General features: G+C 38.3%; 1 protein-coding gene across 1 annotated transcript in view; it reads right to left on the reverse strand.

Moving 5' to 3' along the window:
• Positions 1-2,121: 2,121 nt before the first annotated feature.
• C28H6orf58 (chromosome 28 C6orf58 homolog) overlaps positions 2,122-21,655 on the reverse strand; it is a 110,069-nt gene continuing 90,535 nt past the window's right edge. The window contains exon 8 of the mRNA XM_061131796.1: positions 2,122-2,291. Coding sequence (XP_060987779.1) covers positions 2,122-2,291 — 170 coding nt within the window. The remainder of the gene's footprint in view (positions 2,292-21,655) is intronic.

The following is a 21,655-nucleotide window of genomic DNA, read 5'->3' on the forward strand; positions in this document are numbered from 1 at the left end:
TGACAGATGAAATGTTTACTGCCTAAAACTGAAAACTCTCGCCTTTCAGTCCCAACGTTTTGCAAGGTTTGGCAACTTTCTAAGCTTTGAAATGTGAACAAAAATGTACAGAAGACTAACAGATTCTCTCAGTGCGGTGAAGACAGCTGGAATGCCTACATAGGGGCAGTGGCTAATGAAATAAGCCAAGAAGTGGCGGAGGAGGCTGAGGCGGAGGGTGGGCGGAGGTGGGAAGATGACTGGCGCTTTGCTTTGCGTGGTGCTCTGAGCTGTGCTTTGAGGGTGGGGGTCTGAATTCACACTCTAAGAAACTCTAAGAAACTCTATGGTCTCTGGGTATAAACCGCAGTTTAAGATCATAATACCCCAAAGGGGAGGTGGCCTTAGTCTCACAGGAAACATCACTGTCTGACACAGGCTTCTGCCTGATAGTTGGGACAAGCTAGCAGAGGCATTTTCAGTGGAAAGTACAATCTGCCTTCTAGTGTTTGCAGCAGGAGAAGCTGGGCAATCTGTGGGGAAAGGCAGTTCTATGGATAAAAGAGTCTCAGTCTCAGCAGGGAGAGTGAATTACATTCCAGAAACAAAGGAAACATCTTCACAATCAGGATTGCACGTGGAGCAGGGGAGGGAAGAGTCAGTGGGTGTGAGGCTCCTGGGGACCACAATAGCGTGTCAAATGCCAGGCTGGGCAAATCAGCATTAAAAACAACAAACCTATTTGAGGGAGCCGGGCTCTGGATCATAATCCAGCTTTGGTCTGGATAGCTCTGGACACAGATTATTTTCAAAATGTGAGTACAACTGAAAATAAAGTAACTAAAATAAATAGCACAACCACCGACTAGTTTTATTATAGCAATATTATAAAAAAATAAATATTAAAGTATAATTAGGGATAGCATAAAATAAGAATTAGGAGCCTGAACTCTGAAGTCCCTAGGTTCAAATCCTGGTCTACCCCTTACTATCTGTGTGACTTTGGGTGAGTGAGTTAATTTCTCTGTGCCTCTAAAAGCATTTATCTCCAAGGGTTTTTGCGAGTATTAAATGGGTTGATACTTAGGAAGCACTTAGAGCCACACCTTGAAAATCATGACTGTTATATAAGCTTTTGCAAAGTGAAAACGAACATTCAGATTGATGATAGCAATATAAAAGCCTATCCCAACATATAAATGGGCAAAGAATATCAACAATCACACAACTGATGATTCAATGATTAAGTACAGGAAAATACTCAATATTAGCAGTAATCAATGAAATGCATCTTAGAAAAAACAAGGTACCGTTACACCAGTATCACCATTGCAGAAAAGATGGAATGGGTGGTCTTTCTCTTTCCTTCACAAAACACTTGCTCTTTATGTCAGGTACACTTGTTCAGTTCAGTTCAGTTCAGTTGCTCAGTCGTGTCCGACTCCCTGCAACCCCATGAACCGCAGCATGCCAGGCCTCCCTGTCCATCACCAACATCACCCAAATCCATGTCTGTTGAGTCAGTGATGCCATCCAACCATCTCATCCTCTGTTATCCCCTTCTCCTCTTGCCCTCAATCTTTCCAAGCATCAGGGTCTTTTCAAATGAGTCAGCTATCCGCATCAGGTGGCCAAAGTATTGGAGTTTCAGCTTCAGCATCAGTCCTTCCAATGAACACCCAGGACTGATCTCCTTTAGGATGGACTGGTTGGATCTTCTTACGGTCCAAAGGACCCCCAAGAGTCTTCTCCAACACCACAGTTCAAAAGCATCTATTCTTTGGCGCTCAGCTTTCTTTACAGTCCAACTCTCACATCCATACATGACCACTGGAAAAACCATAGCCTTGACTAGACGGACCTTTGCTGGCAAAGTAATGTCTCTGCTTTTTAATATGCTGTCTAGGTTGGTCATAACTTTCCTTCCAAGGAGTAAGTGTCTTTTATTTATTTATTTATTTACTTTTATTTGCATTTATTTTCTGCGGCATTTATTCCTGGGCCATAAGTTGTTTTTTTTTTTTTTAATTTTTTTAGTTATGCTTTACTTTATTGAGCTTTGCAGAAATTGTGTTTTACAAATTGAAGGTTTATGGCCATAAGTTTTTGTTTCTTCAGTTTCTTCTGGGATATCTTTTTCTTCTATGCAACCTCTTCTTCTGGTTTAGGAACAATCTGTTCTTTTTCAGTAAGGATCGTCTCAATGTGGCAGGGACAGCTCATGTAGGGGTTGATCCGACCGTGAGCTCTGTAAGTCCAGCGCCGCATCTTGGGGGCTTTGTTTGCTTGGATGTGCTCAATGACCAGAGAATCTACATGTAAGCCCTTAAGCTCAGCATTACTCTCTGCACTTTTGAGCATGTGTAGTAAAAATTCAGCACTCTTTTAGGGCCACCGACCCTGCGTCCAGCCCCACTGTTTGGCCTGTGCACACCTACCAACTCCACCATTGTACGACTGTATGGCACACATTGCTTCTTTAAAATGACATCCTTCAGATTTTCAGATATGCATACCCTTTATGGCCTGGGCAGTTTCATGAGTGTTCTTAAAGTGAACACGAACATTTGAACCTTTTGATTTGCATGATTTTGTGGGGTTTTCTGGGTCGAGTGAATAGCGCACCATTTTTAGGGGTCAGCTCAGGCTGCTTACTGGAAAAGCGGAGTTTAAGTATCTTTTAATTTCATGGCTGCAATCACCATCTGCAGTGATTTTGGAGCCCAGAAAAACAAAGTCGGCCACTGTTTCCATGGTTTCCCCATCTATTTGCCATGAAATGATGGGACCAGATGCCATGATCTTAGTTTTCTGAATGTTGAGCTTTAAGCCAACTTTTTCACTCTCCTCTTTCACTTTCATCAAGAGGCTCTTTAGTTCTTCTTCACTTTCTGCCACGGCAAGGGTGGTGTCATCTGCACATCTGAGGTTACTGATATTTCTCCTGGCAGTCTTGATTCCAGCTTGTACTTCCTCCAGCCCAGCGTTTCTCATGATGTACTCTGCATATAAGTTTAATAAGCTGGGTGACAATATACAGCCTTGACATACTCCTTTTCCTATTTGGAACCAGTCTGTTCCAGTCTGTTGTACCAGTATACTTGTAGGTACTGGAATAGAAAAATGAAGACCTCATCCTCATCCTTCCCTTGAAAATCTCACAGTCTAGGTGAAAGACAAAGATATAGATAGACTTCCATTATGAAACAATGTGATGAGTTGTATATCTTACTCAGACACTGGCTATTGGAATGCACAGGTAGAGGTTATTAACTCCATGTAGAGGACGAGGGGAGGGTTGGAAAGGTAAGGTGGAGTCAGATTATAAAAGATGCTTGCATAGTACTGCTAGGGAATTTGGCATAAGGTATAAAAGGATAGTAACGGCTCTTCATTTTCTAATTAAGAGGCTAAACCTAATACCTATAATGCGTATGTGCATGCTCAGTCACTCAGTTGTGTCCAACTCTTTGAGAGCCCATGGATGTAGTCTGCCAGGCTCCTCTGTCTATAGGATTATCCCAAGCAATAACACTGGTGTGGGTTGCCATTTCCTTCTCCAGGGGATCTTCTGGACCCAAGGATGGAAACTGCGTCTCCTGCATTGGCAGACAGATTTATTTTTTTACCATTGAGCCACCTGGGAAGGCCCCAAATCTATAATATACATCCGTTAATTTGAGGGAAACAAAGATATCCTTGTATGCTTAGAGGGCAGTCCTTGGGATTGTCATTCCTGCAGAGTTAGGGGAAGCCTAGCATTGCATCTCCTTTTTGTTTTTGGCTACATTCTTTAGTGCGCAGAACTTCCCCAACCAGGGATCAAACCTCTGCCCCTGCAGTAAAGGTGCAGAGTCTTAACCACTGGACTGCCAGAGAAGTCCTATCCTTCCATTTTGAAAGCAGTTTGGCAATAGTACTATAGATTCATAGAGGAGTTCATCTAACCTTATAATCCTATGAAATAAGTAGGATTATTTATAATAATAATACTGGAAATGCTTAATGACATCATGGTATATTAACTTGATGGAAAATTTGCAGAAGATTTAAATAGGATGAAAAATTTGGAATTCATGTAGAAATATGGAAACATACTTATGACATAATGTAAAATGAAATAACAAAGTGGTACATATAATTGGAGTATTACTAAGCATAAGGAAAGATATAAGGGAAAATTTTAAATGATTGATTTGGTACGCTTAGATTAGTGGAATTGTAGCTATTTAAGTAATTTTCTGATTCTATTTTTCTTCTTTACTTTCTTTTGGCCACACTGTAAGGCCTGTGGGATCTTAGTTCCCCAACCAGGGGTGAACCCACACTCCCCGTAGTGGAAGTGCAGAGTCTTATCTGCTGGACAGTCAAAGAAGTTAATTTTAGTGCCAAAGAAAACAAGGAGAATTTCTTCATACAGGTCTAAAAAGGAGACCAGCTTGGCAACTTATCAAATAAAAAAGTCCAGAGATTTTAGCTATAAATTGAAAATAAAACAAAAATTTGATATCCCCCCCCAAAAAAAAACCCCAAATTCCATGTTAAGGAGTAAAACCACAAGATTAGGATTTATACTTAGTTTTCACTGATTAGACTGTCTGAAACTTACTCTGTTCTGGAAGCCTCATTGTAAGAGGAACACTAGCAAATTGGACTATACCCAGATAAGAAAGGGTGAGAGAATGGAATTGAACAATGTGCCAAAACCTTAATGCAGAAAGGGGAAGGCATTTTTTGTTCAAAAATGTTAAGTGCTGTCTCAAAAATGACAGAATAGACTTCTTTATGTACGTCCAGGCATTCCTTTGAATAGTCACTTTCAAAGGCTTCACATTGGGCTTCCCTGGTGGCTCAGATGGTAAAGAATTTGCCTACAATGCCGGAGACCCAGTTCCATCCTTGGATTGGGAAGAGCCCCTGGAGAAGGGAATGGCTACCCACTCCAGTGTTCTTGCCTGGAGAAGTCCATGGACAGAGGAGCCTGGCAGGCTGCAGTCCATGGGGTTGCAAAGAGTAGGACACAAATGAGTCACGTTAGTACTATTCAGAACAAAATGGTCAGCTAAGAAAGATGATAAATTCCTTGGAATTAGATTGATTAACTAGATGATGTATACAATCTGATGGGGATATTACCGAGGAGGTGAGAGTTTGGACTGTTATTCCAATCCTGGAAGTTAATAACTCAAATTGTCCTCTGAAGAAATCCACAACTTTCTTGAACATGGAGAACCTACTTGTTACTTTTTTTTTTCAACTGGGCTGCTAAGGTTAGAAACAAGAAAGGAGTGGGCAAGATGTTAGAAGGACAGTTGAAATAAAGTTAATATTTAAGGATGAAAGGGGTGGCTTGAAAAAAGTACTACAATCAAATCCTTTAGTAATGAAAAGTTGGATGAAAAGTAGAAAGCTTGTGTTATAGCAGCTATTCCAATCACTGGTGTTTTGCAATGAGGGACAGTTTTATTAAATTTCATTCCATTAAAAATTAAATCCATTTAAATCCCCAGAAGGAATGTTGAAGGAGCATTGCAGAACCTAGAGCAATAGCTATGGACTCACATATTTTCTGTTTTTTGAGAATGAAAGATACACTTAAAAATATATTTTAAAGTGGATTCTTTTTATTCTAGAAAAGCTGGTTTCTGAACTGGGAATTATTTGTGGTTGATTATTAAAGACTTAGTCTCAAAAATAGTATAGTGTATTTATTGCTCTCTCCTTCAATGATTTTCACAGGACAGCATTCATTTCTTTGAAGCAACAGCATAAACAGAGTCAAAGATTCAGATTATTGTTGTAATAATTCAAGGATTTTTGTTTTAATTGAAGGATTTGTGGCAAATTACAAGGACATAATTCAGTCAAAGGAATGTTCTAAATCTTGGTTTGTCTTCTCATGACCCTTGAAAGTGTTGCACAGTGTAATCAACAAGGAAGCAACCAATAGTTCAGAAGTTTCTTCTTATAATAACTCATGTTAATCTATTGGATCTCAGGATTTTTGTTTTAATGTGGAATTTTAAGTATGAATGTTGATATCTATTTTTAAAGTTATCAAGAAGTGCGTAAAAATACTATGTTCAGTTCTTTAATTAGAGTAATGGGATTATGTTGTAAACTAGTCTAATTAAAAATGCCTGATTCAAACTATCTTATCTTGCAAAAAACTGATCTTAAGGTTCCAAAAGAGATGACCCATGTAGCATACGTTTCATTTCACAACAATTTGGCTTTGTCCTGCCTATCTTATAAGACTTTGTTTTGATTTATTTTTTGTTGTTGTTATTGTTGTCATCAAGAATCTTGTAGATCTTGAAACTTTGATTCAGTTTAGGATCATTATTTGGAGAAAAAATATTATATATGTATACATATATATCAAATATATACATATATTATTTATCGATAGTTTAGAAATTATTCCATTTTGTAAACATTTTATGGGCAAATTTCAGAACAAATTATTTATTTTTTAAATCCACTTTTCCATGCTGAGTGGTAGACCAAGTGATATTTCTTTTGAAGATAGCAGACATGATGTAAGTAAATTAAAATGAAAAGACTTAATTACGTCTAAGCATGACATGTTAATACCCAAAAATATTTGGAAGCTCCCATTGCTAAATAAACAAGTTTAAATGGATTAAATATGAGCATAATGACATATTTCTTTATTAGATTGCTACACTTCCCCCCACCCCATGCCAGATAATTATCATTCAGAACAAATATTTTAGAATCAACAAAGTGCAACAGAGGGGAAGTAGAGCTTGACAATTATGAGAAAAAATTCTTTTCTCCAGAGACTTATAAGCAGGTGTCCTTAATATGCACAAATACACACACACTCACACCCACACACGCCTTCCATCAGCAACAACTGCTGCTCTAGCCTATAGACTAATTCTGTTCTTGGCTTATGGCCATGCATTTCTGGCCTTGGGCCTTGACATTGTGCTTGAAAAAGGAAACAGATGATTGTAGGAAGCTAGTCCAAGAAGATGTAGACCTAAATTATCAGAATAGCCAGCAATTCTAGGGAGAAAAATGGACTCATGTCCTTACAGAGACTGAAGCACTGCTCATAGCATCCTTTCACAGCAAAAAATAAATACAAGTGGCATTAATTGATGGAAGAGACCTTGTAGGAACGAGGAGAAATATCACCTCAAGTCTGAATCTTCCTGCATCCTGCATAGATTCTAGGAATCTGAAGTTAGCAATGTTGATCAAGAACTGAGTAGTATAGGGTTAACTATTCCAGAAGGCATTAGAATGTGAACATTTAATGAGAAATAGAAGAAAAAAAAAAAAAAAGACCTGACCAAATGAAAACTCACACTCTTCCTGTTTTTGGTTGCAAAGTCTAATAAGGTATCAATACTTCCCAAATTAACGTAAAATTTTAGCATGTCTAAAGAATCTCAGTGGTATTGGAGGAATTTGCCTCAAATATTAATATAGAAATAGAGCTGACGTACAATAGAATTATGTCCTCATCAGTTAATTCTATCATCATCGTGGTAGCGACTAGACTAGATGACAACAATGATAGAATTAACTGATGAGGACATATTTCCTCATCCCATCCATTTCAAACATAGAAATTCTAGATAAACATGTAATACAAAAAGCTAGAGTGAGAAGAAAATGAAAACTGAAGGACTTCATATTCAAAATGAGTCTGCAAACCAAAATGCTCCCGTACATGAGAAAATTTATTTTCAGAAATATGCTCAGATTTCTACTAAGTGTGTCAAGAAATTTGTTCTCAGAAAGCCATTTAACAAAATCAGCAATGGGACATAGTTTGACCTCACATTAAAACAGCATTGCGTATCAGTTGAACAAAAACTTTAAAATAAATATATGTAGAATGCTCTAAGAGCTAAATGCAGCAATCTGAATAAAAGCAAAAACCACCAATATATGAAAAGGCAAAAATTAAAAAATTAAATGGACATGAGAAAATAAACATCCAACATTATGAAAATAAAGAATAGAGTGTCTAAATTATAAAAATATTAATAACACTGAGTTAAGAACAGACGCATGGAATCCAGGAAACAATTGTTAAGCTCAGAAAATTATAAAATGATGAAGTATTGAAAAAGTAGACTGTTAGAAATATTTACATATATAAACATTTAAGAGTAACCACCAAAAAGGTAGACATTCAACATATAGCTTCCAAATCAGCAGAGGAGGAAAAAGGGGGCTTATGAGGAATATCAATTCAAAAAAAGGCATTCAAAAAGAAAAAAAGTAAATAAAAAGAATGATAAAAAGAAAGCCCCAAATAAGATGTATAAATCCAAACGTATCAGTTGGGGCTTCCCTGGTGTCTCAGAAGGTAAAGCATTTGTCGGCCTGCCTGTAATGTGGGAGACCTGGGTTCAATAGTTAAAAACAAATACCATGAGATTAAGCTCATAAGTGAAAAGAATTATCTAGTTTGTTCTTAAATCCAGCAATATACTATTTTCAATAGACACAATTTAAACAAAAGTATGTAGAAAAGTTGAAAATCAAAGGATGAAGAAAGATATCAATGTTACATATAGAATATGAACCAAAGTATTAACAGAGCTCAAGAGGCATGACATAACAATACAAAGAAAAATCCATCAAGAACACAGATCATAAACTTGTATTTAACCACATAGCCATGAAGTGCATAAAAAGAAACTAAGAAATAATGAGCAAATTTGACAAGTCCACAATCAGAGTGGGTGATTTAACACAGCTTTTCAAAATTTATGTATGAAGCAGACATAAAATTAGTCAGAATATGGAAGATATTAATGAGGTGATGACATGTTTAATTTAATGGATATATAGAGAGAATTCTGTACCTTCCAATCAGACAAACCCACATTGAACCTTTACAAAACTGACCCGTTATAAGGCAAAAAGGAATTCCAGGAAATTACAAAAAAAAATCACTGCAACATCCGTCAAATCCTCTCACCGTAATAAAATATTCAGTTCAGTCGCTCAGTTGTGTCTGACTCTTTGCGTCCCCATGGATTGCAGCACGCCAGACTTCCCTGTCCATCACCAACTCCCAGAGCTTGCTTAAACTCATGTCCACTGAGTCGGTGGTGCCATTCAACCATCTCATCCTCCGTTGTCCCCTTCTCCTCCTGCCTTCAATCTTTCCCAGCATCAGGGACTTTTATAGTAAGGCAGTTCTTTGCATCAGGTGGCCAAAGTATTGGAGTTTCAGCTTCAGCATCAGTTCTTCCAATGAGTATTCAGGACTGATCTTTAGGATGGACTGGTTGGATCTCCTTGCAGTCCAAGGGACTCTCAAGAGTCTTCTGCAACACCACAGTTCAAAAGCACTCAGCTTTCTTTATAGTCCAACTCTCACATCCATACATGACTACTGGAAAAACCATAGCCTTGACTAGACGGACCTTTGCTGGCAAAGTAATGTCTCTGCTTTTTAATATGCTGTCTAGGTTGATCATAGCTTTCCTTCCAAGGAGCAAGCGTCTTTTAATTTCATGGCTGCAATCACCATCTGCAGTGATTTTGGAGCCCAAGAAAATAAAGTCTGTCACTGTTTCCATTGTTTCCCCATCTATTTGCCATGAATTGATGGGACCAGATGCCTTGATCTTAGTTTTCTGAATGTTGAGTTTTAAGCCAACTTTTTCACTTTCCTCTTTCACTTTCATCAAGAGGCTCTTTACTTCTTCACTTTCTGCCATAAGGGTGGTGTCATCTGCATATCTGAGGTTATTGATATTTCTCCCAGCAATCTTGATTCCAGCTTGTGCTTTATCCAACCTGGCATTTCGCATGATGTACTCTGCGTATAAGTTAAATGAGAAGGGTGACAATATACAGCCTTGACGTACTCCTTTCCCAATTTGGAACCAGTCTGTTGTTCCATGTCCAGTTCTAACTGTTGCTTCTTGACTTGCATACAGATTTCTCAGGAGGCAGATCAGATGGTCTGGTATTCCCATCTCTTTAAGAATTTTTCACAGTTTGTATAGAATTTTAGAAATTAATAATTAGAAAGCTAAGAGTTGAAAATATAGGAAAATATATAGAAACAGAAAAGCAGCAGGAAAAGTGTTGTCAGTCATGTATGTGAACCTGCTGTTAAACTCACAATAATAACAGGAGTGTTTCCCACTTAGGAATATAAAGCTCAGATCTGATGACAGCACAGTATTTGTTATATGTTACATGTTATATGTCATATAATAATTATATATTATATATCATGTTTATATATGTTAATATGTGTGTGATATAACAATTGAGTAGAAAACAAAAAGATTCGGTAAATTGTATTGAAATAAGTGGTACATAATTTAGAAAAATTCCTTTATATTCTCATCTCATAGTAACACCAAAATCAGTCCCAGATAGACTAAACAGTTGAATCTAAAAGTCAAGACAGAAGATCACTAGACAACAATAGAAATGAATTTTCTGTCTCTGAGCAGGAGAATATTTTCTAAGCCTAGAAGCAAACAAAAGATATAGTCAAGATCAATTTGGCTTTATAAAATTTTGCTTAAAAAATCTCTAGAAAAGTTTGTAACATAGATTCAAATAAAGACAATAGCTATAACTATCACATAAAAACTATGAGGAAAATGCCATGAGATAGATAAATGAGCATTGAAGAAATGAATTATTTCCTGAAGAAAACAATGTAAATATAAAATTTTCTATTCACACAATGAAACACACCCTTCCCTAATACCTTAGGCATCTGTGAGGTTCTGATGAGATGGTCAGTCCTGTAAAGAATTGTACTCAGTTTGGCAGTCTGTATCAAGATTTTGTAATGTTTCTATGCCAAAGTAGTAACAAAATTTTATTCATGATGATTTTCACCTCTTCATTTGAAAAGTAAAAATTGCCAATAATTTAAAGCATTCAATAATGAAGGAATAGTTAAGTAAGTTATGGTGTCCAATAAAATATGATGCAATAGAACATAATTATATGAAGTTTTTATTATATTCCATGTTATAACATAATATGCTTTGTCCTAATTTAAAATAAATCATCATACCAACCTATAAATACAGTATCATTTTAACTACATTAAAAAGTTGGAAGAAAATATATAAATATGTTAACTGTATTTTTCTCAAGCTGGAACTGTGGGCAATTTCTAGTCTTTGAAATATTCTCCTGTATTTTCCAAGTAGATCATACATCACCTTTAATTAAAAAGTAATTTAAAAATAGGGATCTGCAAGTGGCTAGAGGTGAGATATTGTAATACCAGGTAGAAATGTCAAGGATGGAAGGAGTAACAACTTTAGGAATCTTAGAAACTACTAAAAAGCTTGCCTAATGATAAAGAACTGCCTTTTAGCATTTGTATGATCTAGATCAGGCAAAACCAAAACAAAGCAACAAGCAAACAAATAAACACAAATAGTATTTTAATTTAATTTAATGTGGATATTTACTGACTAGTCTTTATGATGGTGCTTTGAAATATTAATGAACTGCAGTGTTACACTCTGAATTGTCATATAATTGGAATTCTCATTCAATTGTTAATAAATCTTTTATTAGGAGGTAAAACTGTTCTCTTATTAATGTGTACATTTTAATGTTATTGTTTCTCCAGGATCAATGAGTTAATTGATCTGCAAATCTTTTTTTTTTTAATTGATATTTATTTAACTAATTTTCGCTGCGCTGAGTCTTTGTTGCTGCCCACTGGCTTTCTCTAGTTGCAGTGAGCAGGGGACTACTCTCTAGTTACAGGGTGCAGGCTTCTCATTGCGGTGGCGTCTCTTGCTTCAAAGCATGGGCTCCAGGGTGCACCAGCTCAACAGCTGCATCGAGTGGGTTCAGTAGGTGTGGCATGGGCTTAGTTACCCCTTGTCATGTGGGATCGTCCCCAACCAGGGATCAAACCCCATATTCCCTGCATTGGCAGGTGGAGTTCTTCACCACTGGACCACCAGAGAAGCCAGATCTGCAAATCTTTTCTGACACATTTTGTTTAGATACCTAGTTTCGCCCAGGATCACCTTTCTGGTACACATAGGGAAGAAATGTTCTAGTGCTTCTCAGGCTTAACTGCGTATATGAATGACTTGAGGATCTTGTTAAACCTCCGCTGATTCTGGTTCAGTAGGAAGAGAGCAGGACCTGATAATCTGCATTTCTATCTGACCCTTATTTTTAGTGCAGGCATCTAGAGAACTCAGAGGTGCCCAGTAGCTTCAGAAGCCCGTGGTTTCCATCCCCTACTATTAAGATGATTCCTACAGAGGTGGGGTCAGTTATGCTGCAAAGGGCCATTTCTTCAGTCTCTCTCCACTGACACTTTGATCAACTTGAGTCCTTTGGCTGGAGGACAGAGGTAGGAAGAGACAACTGCCAGATGGTGACCATCAGTGTGGAAAAGATGGCTGAACAGTGGAGGCGGAGGAAGGGGAATTACATGCTGACATGAGTCTTTTTGCTGACTGAGTTCTATTTTATTGACATTGCACCCTTCTCCTGGCTTCTCACCGGAACTAATTACATACGCCCGTCAGGCGGAAGCGTGACACAGCTTCAACCCCATAAAACTGTAAAATTACGTTTAATAGTCCCACTCCTCCAGAGCTGGGGACTGTTTTACCTTCTGGACTCAAGCCAGGCAATGAAAGCGATAGAAAAAGAGGCTTCCAGCCCCCCAGCCTTTGAAGGGGCTTATACTCTGGTCCCGGAGAAGGCAATGGCAACCCACTCCAGTACTCTCGCCTGGAAAATCCCAAGGACGGAGGAGCCTGGTGGGCTGCAGTCCATGGGGTCGCTGAGTCCGGCACGACTGAGCGACTTTACTTTCACTTTTCACTTTCATGCATTGGAGAAGGAAATGGCAACCCACTCCAGAACTCGTGCCTGGAAAATCCCAGGGACAGAGGAGCCTAGTGGGCTGCCGTCTATGGGGCCGCACAGAGTCGGCCACGACTGAAGTGACTTAGCAGCAGCAGCAGCATACTCTGGTTGGGGCTACTCTGGTGTCTCAGAGGGTAAGAATCTGCCTGCCATTCGGGAGACCGAGGATTGATTCCTACTTTGGGGAGATCCCCCGGATAAGGAAAGGGCAACCCACTCCAGTATTCTTGCCTGGAGAAATCCATGGATAGAGGAGCCTGCTGAGCTACAGCCTAGGGGGTTGCAAAGAGTCGGACACGACTGAGTGACTAACACACATTCATACTCTGGGTGAGGAGGGCAAAAAAAAAAAAAAAAACAAAAAAAACGGGAGAAGAAGCAACAGGAGAATAGGAGAAGAATTTGGATACTTACTCTGAAGGACTGAGACAAAATGTTAACCTTGCTTTGTTTGACAAAAGTTTGGGGTTCAGTTCAGTTCAGTCGCTCAGTAGTGTCTGACTCTTTGCAACACCATGGACTGCAGCACACCAGGCCTCCCTGTCCATTGCCAACTCTCAGAGTTTACTCAAACTCATGTCCATTGAGTCGGTGATGCCATCCAAAGCCATCTCATCCTCTGTCATCCCCTCCTCCTCCTGCCTTCAGTCTTTCCCAGCATCAGAGTCTTTTCCAAGGGTCAGTCCTTCCCATCAGGTGGCCAAAGTACTGGAGTTTCAGCTTCAGCATCAGTCCTTCCAATGACTATTCAGGACTAATTTCCTTTAGGATGGACTGTTTGGATCTCCTTGCAGTCCAAGGGACCCTCAAGAGTCTTCGCCAACACCACAGTTCAAAAGCATCAATTCTTTGGCACTGAATCTGACAACAATGTGGATCCTCTATTTTTACATCATTGATAGACTCAAACCATAGTATTCGGATTATTGATCAATAACATAAGCTCCAAATTTATAATACTAAACTACTTTTTGTTCTTACTTCAAGAAATATATTCTAGGAACAAACTTCCAGTTATGAAATAAATAAGCTATGGGGATATAATATACAGCATGGGGACCATAGTTGATAATACTACATTGCATAGCTGCTAAGAAAGCAAGTCTTAAAAAGTCTCATCCCAAGAAATAAACATTTCTGTAACTATGTCTGGTGATGGATGTTATCCATTCATGTTACTAGTCGATCTTACTAGACTTATTGTGATGATCATTTAAGAATATATACATATATTGAATCATTATGTTGTACACCTGAAACTAATATAGTGTTGTATGTCAATATACCTCAATTTAAAAAATCACACAAAATAAATATGTTTGATATAATTCTTATTGGCTACCACAGAAAAAAAAAAGAATTTGATATGATAGTTGGTAAGTCAATCAGGCCTTCCCTGGTGGCTCAGACGGTAAAGAATCTGCCTGCAATGCAGGAGATCTGGGTTTGGTCCCTGGGTCAGGAAGATCCCCAGGAGAAGGAAATGGCTGCCCACTCCAGTATTCTTGCCTGGGAAATCCCATGGACAGAAGGGCTTGGCCGACTACAGTCCATGAGATCACAAAGAGTCGGACACAATTGAATGACTAAACCATCTCAAGGCAATCGAAAACGATGGTCTAGAACTTCCTTGGCAGCTGAGTAGTTATGAGTCTGGTTCTATTGCAGCTGGTGTGAATTCGATCCCTGGTCAGAAAACACATGCTGCATAATGCAGCAAAAAATAAATAAATAAATAAAATAAATCAAACAAATGCAGATTTATTCTTAAACAAACAAATGAAACAATGGAATAGCATTCCTGTTCTTAAAACTGTTATTGAAAACACCCTTATTGGACATTGACCAGATATCAAAAGTGCAGAGTGACCTTATAAGTGAAGTGAAGTCACTCAGTCGTGTCTGACTCTTTGCAACCCCATGGACTGTAGCCCACAAGGCTCCTCCATCCATAGAATTATCCAGGCAACAGTACTGGAGTGGGTTGCCATTTCCTTCTCCAGGGGATCTTTCTAACCCAGGTAATGAACCCGGGTCTCCCACATGGCAGGCAGACGCTTTACCGTCCGAGCTATGAAGGGAAGACCTTATAAAGCCCAATGCAAAGGAAACTGACTTCAAGTTAGCTCCCAGCAAAGTTCTGATGTCATTAGATAACATCCACGCTCTGCCTAGTGGGTCTTTTTGTTCTTCATGCTGCTCTGCTGGTTAATGGGAGCTGTTTCAAGAAGGAAAAGCTCGTAGGTAACAAGGTGCTCAGTTTTAGGATGAGGCCAAACATGGAGCACTCTCAAAAGAGAAAGGGGTTCATGACTCTAAGTAAGGGTTTTTAAACTGTCTACTAGATTTAATGGCAGTGGTCAGACCTTTTAAATGACCAGGACAGAATTTGAATTATGGATTTATAGCATCCTGGTTTGGATTCTGGGAGATAGGATAAGGCTAAAGAGGTTTTGGAACATTTTAGATCCCTAGAATTTAGCCAAACCTCATAAGCTCAGAAGTTAATACCTAAATCAGAGCCTGGGTCAAACATACTTCAGTGAGATGCCATGAGTTCCCTTTTCCCTAGTACTATTTCCCCTGCTGATATTAAATCTCAAGTTATATCATTTCCCTCCAAAACCTTATTTCATGCACAGTTTTTCTTGAAAACTGAACTAGAACTCTCTCTCAAAAGTACATTTTAAAAAGCCCTCTATGTGACCTTACAGTGTACCAAGTATTTAGATCCATGCAATTTGGGAGTATTTTCCAAATTAAATGGAGAAGTTTTGGCTCACACTCTGAGCTGCAAGTTAAGATCAGGCCTGAATGAAACCTATAGTCTTTCAAATAAAATCTGGGGTCATTTAAGACCAAGCCTAAACTGCATTTTCTCTTCCTGCATCTCTGTGATGGAAACAACCCCCCTTCCAGGAAGGACTCGATGCCCGAGCTTCTAGGTGTGTCTCAGCTGCAGATAACCCCCTCTTTCTGTGGAATGCCCTTCCCAGCGGCCCACATCCTGTGGCTGATGGTGGTGAGGGTATAAGTGTTTAGTGGGTACCACGATGATGGACAGTATGTGCTCTGGCTCCTGGGGGCATTGGCAAAGGTTTTGTCATCCTGTATCACACCTTGACATTTTGCTATATGCCCAATCTGTGCCAGCTCCTCCCTTACCCATGTTTTGATTGTTGCTTCCAGAGAAGCCAACCTGAGTCAATACCGGCACTGGTCCAAGAACACAGGCAAGGGACTTCCCTAGTGGTCCAGTGGGTAAAGAATCTGCCTTGCCAGGCAGGGAATGCAGGTTTGATCCCTGGTCAGGGAACTAAGATCTCATGTGCCCTGGCAGCTACTACTGACCCCGTGTGGCCCCAACAGAAGACCCCAAGTGCCAAACCTAAGGATTTGATGCAACCAAATAAATAAATAAATATTTTTTTAAAAAAGAACAGAGGCATACAATGGGGCTTTGAAGATGGATGACTCGCTGCCCAGCTCTACTGGCGGTGGGTGGAACCGAGAACCCTTGGCTCTGACTGTGAGTTAGAATGGTTGACTGGTTCAAGGGAACTCACTAGCAGGTGTGACTTTTCAGTTACACCTTTTGAGAAGTAAATATAAGGAAAATAGCACTGGATGGCTATTATTCCACTGATATACTTGATGATAAAGAAAAGCTACAGGTTAAGAACCAGTGTTCACAGCAATAGAAAAATCAGTTGAGATTCAGATAGACTAGTAAGGAGACACATTTCTAGACTCACAGAGCCTTTTGTACAGGTGACAACATTCTGGAAGACCAAAAAAAAAAAAAAAAAGGAGGAATGAGGACAAGAAGGAGTTGAGAAGGGAATAAAGATTTAAAGATTTTAGGAAAAAAAGAAAAAAAAGAGGAGTTATCTCCAGTAATACAGTTTGCTTCTGGGTGGTCAGTCTCTTTATTAGTCTTTCATTCCTACCTTCCTTGTGGTTTTCCAGTGGTTGTCTGAATCTGCATTTGTGAATTTCATCCATGACTATTCAAACCCTTTCATACATAAGTGCGTCATTTGACTTCTTTCATTCAGCTATCTGTCATGATTGCTAATAATGAGAGGTGCAAAGGGATAATACATCTCTTTCATTTATATTGGCAATACTCTTGAATTTTATTAATCTGAATGCATTCAATGCTGCTCATGCCAAAAGCAGAGAATATGAGCCTTTTTCTGCTTTTATCATTTTGTCATGTAGAATTAAGGCACCAAATGAACATAATAAGTATTTTTAATGGACCAAAAATTGTTTCTCAATTCCCCTGAAAGACATTGAAATTCTTCTTTTCCCAAGCCTCTTTAGAATCTTTCTAAATGATTTTTAAAATGAACAGTGCATGCATACTCAGTTGCTTTAGTCATGTCCGATTCTTGGAGACCCTAGGGACTATAGCCTGCTAGGTTCCTCTGTCTATGGGGATTCTCCAGGCAAGAATACTGAAGTGGGTTGCTATGCCCTCCTCCAGGGGATATTCCCAACCCAGTGATTGAACCACTGTCTATTATGTCTCCTGTGTTGGCAGGTGAGTTCTTTACCCTAGTGCCACCTGGGAAGCCCAAATTGAACAGAAAGAGATACAAACCTCCAGTTAAATAAGTCACAAGGATGAAATATTCATCATAAGCAATATGGTTAATAAATTGTAATAATTTTGTATGGAGACAGTTACTAAACTCATTATGGTGGTCATTTCATAATAAACACAAATGTCAAATAATTATATGGTACACCTACAACTAATTTGATATTGTATATCAACTGTATTTCAGCATTTTCAAAAAATGAACAAAAACTTAAAGCCAAAAAAAAAAAAAAAAAGAAGCTGAATACTGATATCAGAACATTTGTTTAATTAGTATCAGGTAGGGATATTAAATGACACCTAAGAGAAATACATAGTGCTTCCTTCAGGTTTATGGATTCTCGTTTGTGCTTGCCATTTTAAAGCAATAGAAATTAACAGATAGACAATAAGGACCTATTGTATAGCACATGGAACTATACTCAATATTTGGTAACAACAGATGAGGGAAAAGCATCTGAAAAAGAACATATATATATATGTGTGTATATATATATATATTCAGTTACATTTATATATATAAAACTGAATCACTATGCTGTCTGAAACTAACACAACATTACAAATCAATCATGCTTCAATAAAAATAAAATCAAATAAAATAACAGAAATTATCTAAGAAGGTTTTCATGGGAAAGTCAGAAATGTTTGCTCTTGAATGAAAGCAGTCTCTCAAGGAGCCCATGGAAAGGATCTACATTGAGGGGATTTGTTAGGGACAGTAAAAACAACTTTAGATTTGGGTTTCATGAGTTGCACATAGAATCAAGTTCTGGTGGGGTTGATTTTCCCCAATGGAGGAGGCAGTATTGCTCACACACATTTGAAGCAAAGCTGGGAATCAAGAAAACCTGGCCCAATCACATCACTTCCTGGGACCTCAATTAGCTCCTCATACATAAGTAGTTCTCAAACCTAGATGCACGTTAGAATGATTCAGGAGTTTTTAAAAATCGTAGATTAGTTTTGCCTTTCTTTGAGCTTTGTAAGATGGAAGAATACAGAGTGTACTTTCGTGTCAGTTGCTTAAGTTCAGCACTATTTCTGTGATATTATCCTTGTCATTGCATATGCCAGTAGTTCATCCTTCATCACTGCTGTAAAGTGTTCATAAACATGTCATAAATTATTCATCCATTACCTGTTGATAGACATTTGGGTAGTTTCTAGTTGAGGGCTATTTTATGTAATAGTGCTATAACAATTCTGATTTGATTCTTAGAGTATATATATGTTCTCATTTCTTTGGGGTAGATACTCAGAGGTGAGTCATGGGGGCTTTGCATGTTTCATTTTACTAGATACAATTTTCCAAAAGAGTTGTTCCAAACAGCAGTAGAAGAGAGTTCCAATTGTCTCCCACCCTATCTGACCTAGGATATCATTAAAATTTTTTTTACTCATTTTGGCAGCTGTGTCACCGTATTTCATTGTGGCTTTAACTTGTACTTTCCTATTGGCTATTGATTTTGAGTACTTTTTTCAAATTCTTATTGGACAATAAGTGTCTTTTTTTTTTTTTTTTAGAATTGTTCACATAGTCTTATTTTTTGTTTTATATGTAATTTATTTCTGGCCACACCACAGGGCTTGTGGGATCTTAGTTCCCTGACCAGGGATTGAACCCAGGCCCTCAACAGCGGAAGCACAGTGTTCTAACCACTGGATCACCAGGGAATTCTGTTTTGTACCTTTTTATTAATCATTTTTTAAAAAAATTGCAGTATAGTTAATTTACAGTGTGTTAGCTTTCAGCTGTACAGCAAAGTGATTCATATTCTTTGCTGTATATGAATGGCATATACAAATGCTATTGGAAAAAGAATGGTATTTTTCCATTATTAGGTATCCTTTTTCATAAAGTGCATGTTCAAGATTTTGCTCATTTAAAAATTAGGTTATTTTCCTTTTGCTTACTGAACTATAGTAGTTCTTTATATACTCTGGATGCAAGTCCTGTGTTCAATAGTTGTATTGAAAAACTCTTTTATCTCTCTGTGAATTGTTACTTCCTTTTCTTTGTTGTCTTTCAATAAAGATAATTTCTTATTTTTTATTATTTTAAGATAATTTTTTTAATTTAATGAACTCTAATTTGTCATTGTTCTTCTTTCTGATTAGTGATGTTTTGTGTCCTGTTGAGGAAATCTTTACCTGCCTTCTCCCTGGCCATTAAATATTCCATGTTTTCTCCTTCCAGATTTATTATTTTTAAAGCTTTTATGTAAATCTATAATCATTTGAAATTAGTGTGAGTTAAGGGTTAAGATTAATTTTGCCCCATATGGATATCTAGCCCCTTTTTTAAAAGGGGCTATTTATTTATCAGATATGCAGATGACACCACCCGTATGGCAGAAAGTGAAGAGGAACTAAAAAGCCTCTTGATGAAAGTGAAAGAGGAGAGTGAAAAAGTTGGCTTAAAGCTCAACACTCAGAAAACTAAGATCATGGCATCTGGTCCCATCACTTCATGGGAAATAGATGGGGAAACAGTGGAAACAGTGTCAGACTTTAGTTTTTTGGGGGGGCTCCAAAATCACTGCAGATGGTGATTGCAGCCATGAATTTAAAAGACACTTACTCTTTGGAAGGGAAGTGATGACCAACCTAGATAGCATATTAAAAGGCAGAGACATTACGTTGCCAACAAAGGTCTGTCTAGTCAAGGCTATGGTTTTTCCGGTGGTCATGTATGGATGTGAGAGTTGGACTGTGAAGAAAGCTGAGCGCCGAAGAATTGATGCTTTTGAACTGTGGTGTTAGAGAAGACTCTTGAGAGTCCCTTGGACTGCAAGGAGATCCAACTAGTCCATCCTAAAGGAGATCAGCCCTGGGTGTTCATTGGAAGGACTGATGTTGAAGCTGAAACTCGAATACTTTGGCCACCTGATGCGAAGAGTTGACTCATTGGAAAAGACCCTGATGCTGGGAGGTATGGGGGCAGGAGAAGGGGACAACAGAGGATGAGATGGCTGGATGGCATCACCGACTTGATGGACATGGGTTTGAGTAAACTCCGGGAGTTGGTGATGGACAGGGAGGCCTGGTGTGCTGTGATTCATGGGGTTGCAAAGAGTTGGACAGGACTGAGCGACTGAACTGAACTTATTTACCTAGTCCCTTATATAAAAGATTTCTTATATTTATGTGATAAGATAGATTGGGTTAAAATTTACTCTTCTTAAGATGTCCTTGTCAGGTTTTATTATCTGGGTTATGCTGGCATCACACACAAGATGGGAAATGTTTCCTGTTTCTCTACATTCTTGCAAAGTTTGGGTAAGATTAGTATTATTTCTTCCTTAAATGTGAGAAGAATTCACCGATGAAGCCATCTGGACATTTCACAAATCAAAGTCTTCCTAGGTTACCATTATAGCTGTCTAGTTATTGTCTAGTTATTCTCTAGCCTGCCTATGCCCACATAATTTTTTTTTGCTTATTTGCTCAGTTATAAAGCCATTTTAAAGCATGAAAGAAGACCTGAACATAATTACAGAAGATTTTCAGAAGGCATTCACATTAATACCCAAGAAGGAAGTTTTAGCTATGGTTTAAAAAGCTAGAAATCACATGTCATTTTTCCAGAAAACACATTTAAGTAGATGAAGCAGGAAAAAAAATTAGTGTGTAGGTGTGATAAGTGCTCTTTCCCTTTTGTACAAAACAAATTTGGAGAGCTGTGTCTGTGATCTGAGGATGTATTTGCTTATTTGTTGGATTTCTAAAAATGTGCCTTCACTAACAGGCTGCTGGGTGTTGGTAAAAATAAGCATTGTAATTAAATGAAATGGCATGGCTGTTGAACTGTGAGTTTTGTTTCAAACAGAGATGACTATTAGTCCCTAAAGGGAAGGAGTAGAGGATAAATAAGTAGATTGTCCAGGTTTGTAAAAAGAAAAAAGTATCATCAGTATCTGCTATAGGAAGAAAGGGAAAAACCACTATCTCCTTTAACTTAGCAATATATTAAATGACTTGAAAGGGATTAATTCTATAGCAGGTGAGAATTTTCTTTAGAGACTCTGTCTCTCCCTCCTTCTCCCTCCTTTCTTTCTCTCTCTATTTTTCTCTGACAGCTTTGACCTTCTATACTTATACATTTCAGCTGCTTTGACCTCACTGACTCCTGTCTCTTCTGTCAATATAGCCTAAGTGCCTGGTACAAAATAAAAT

The sequence above is a fragment of the Dama dama genome, chromosome 28 (assembly GCF_033118175.1).
Source record: "Dama dama isolate Ldn47 chromosome 28, ASM3311817v1, whole genome shotgun sequence".
NCBI lineage: Eukaryota > Metazoa > Chordata > Mammalia > Artiodactyla > Cervidae > Dama > Dama dama.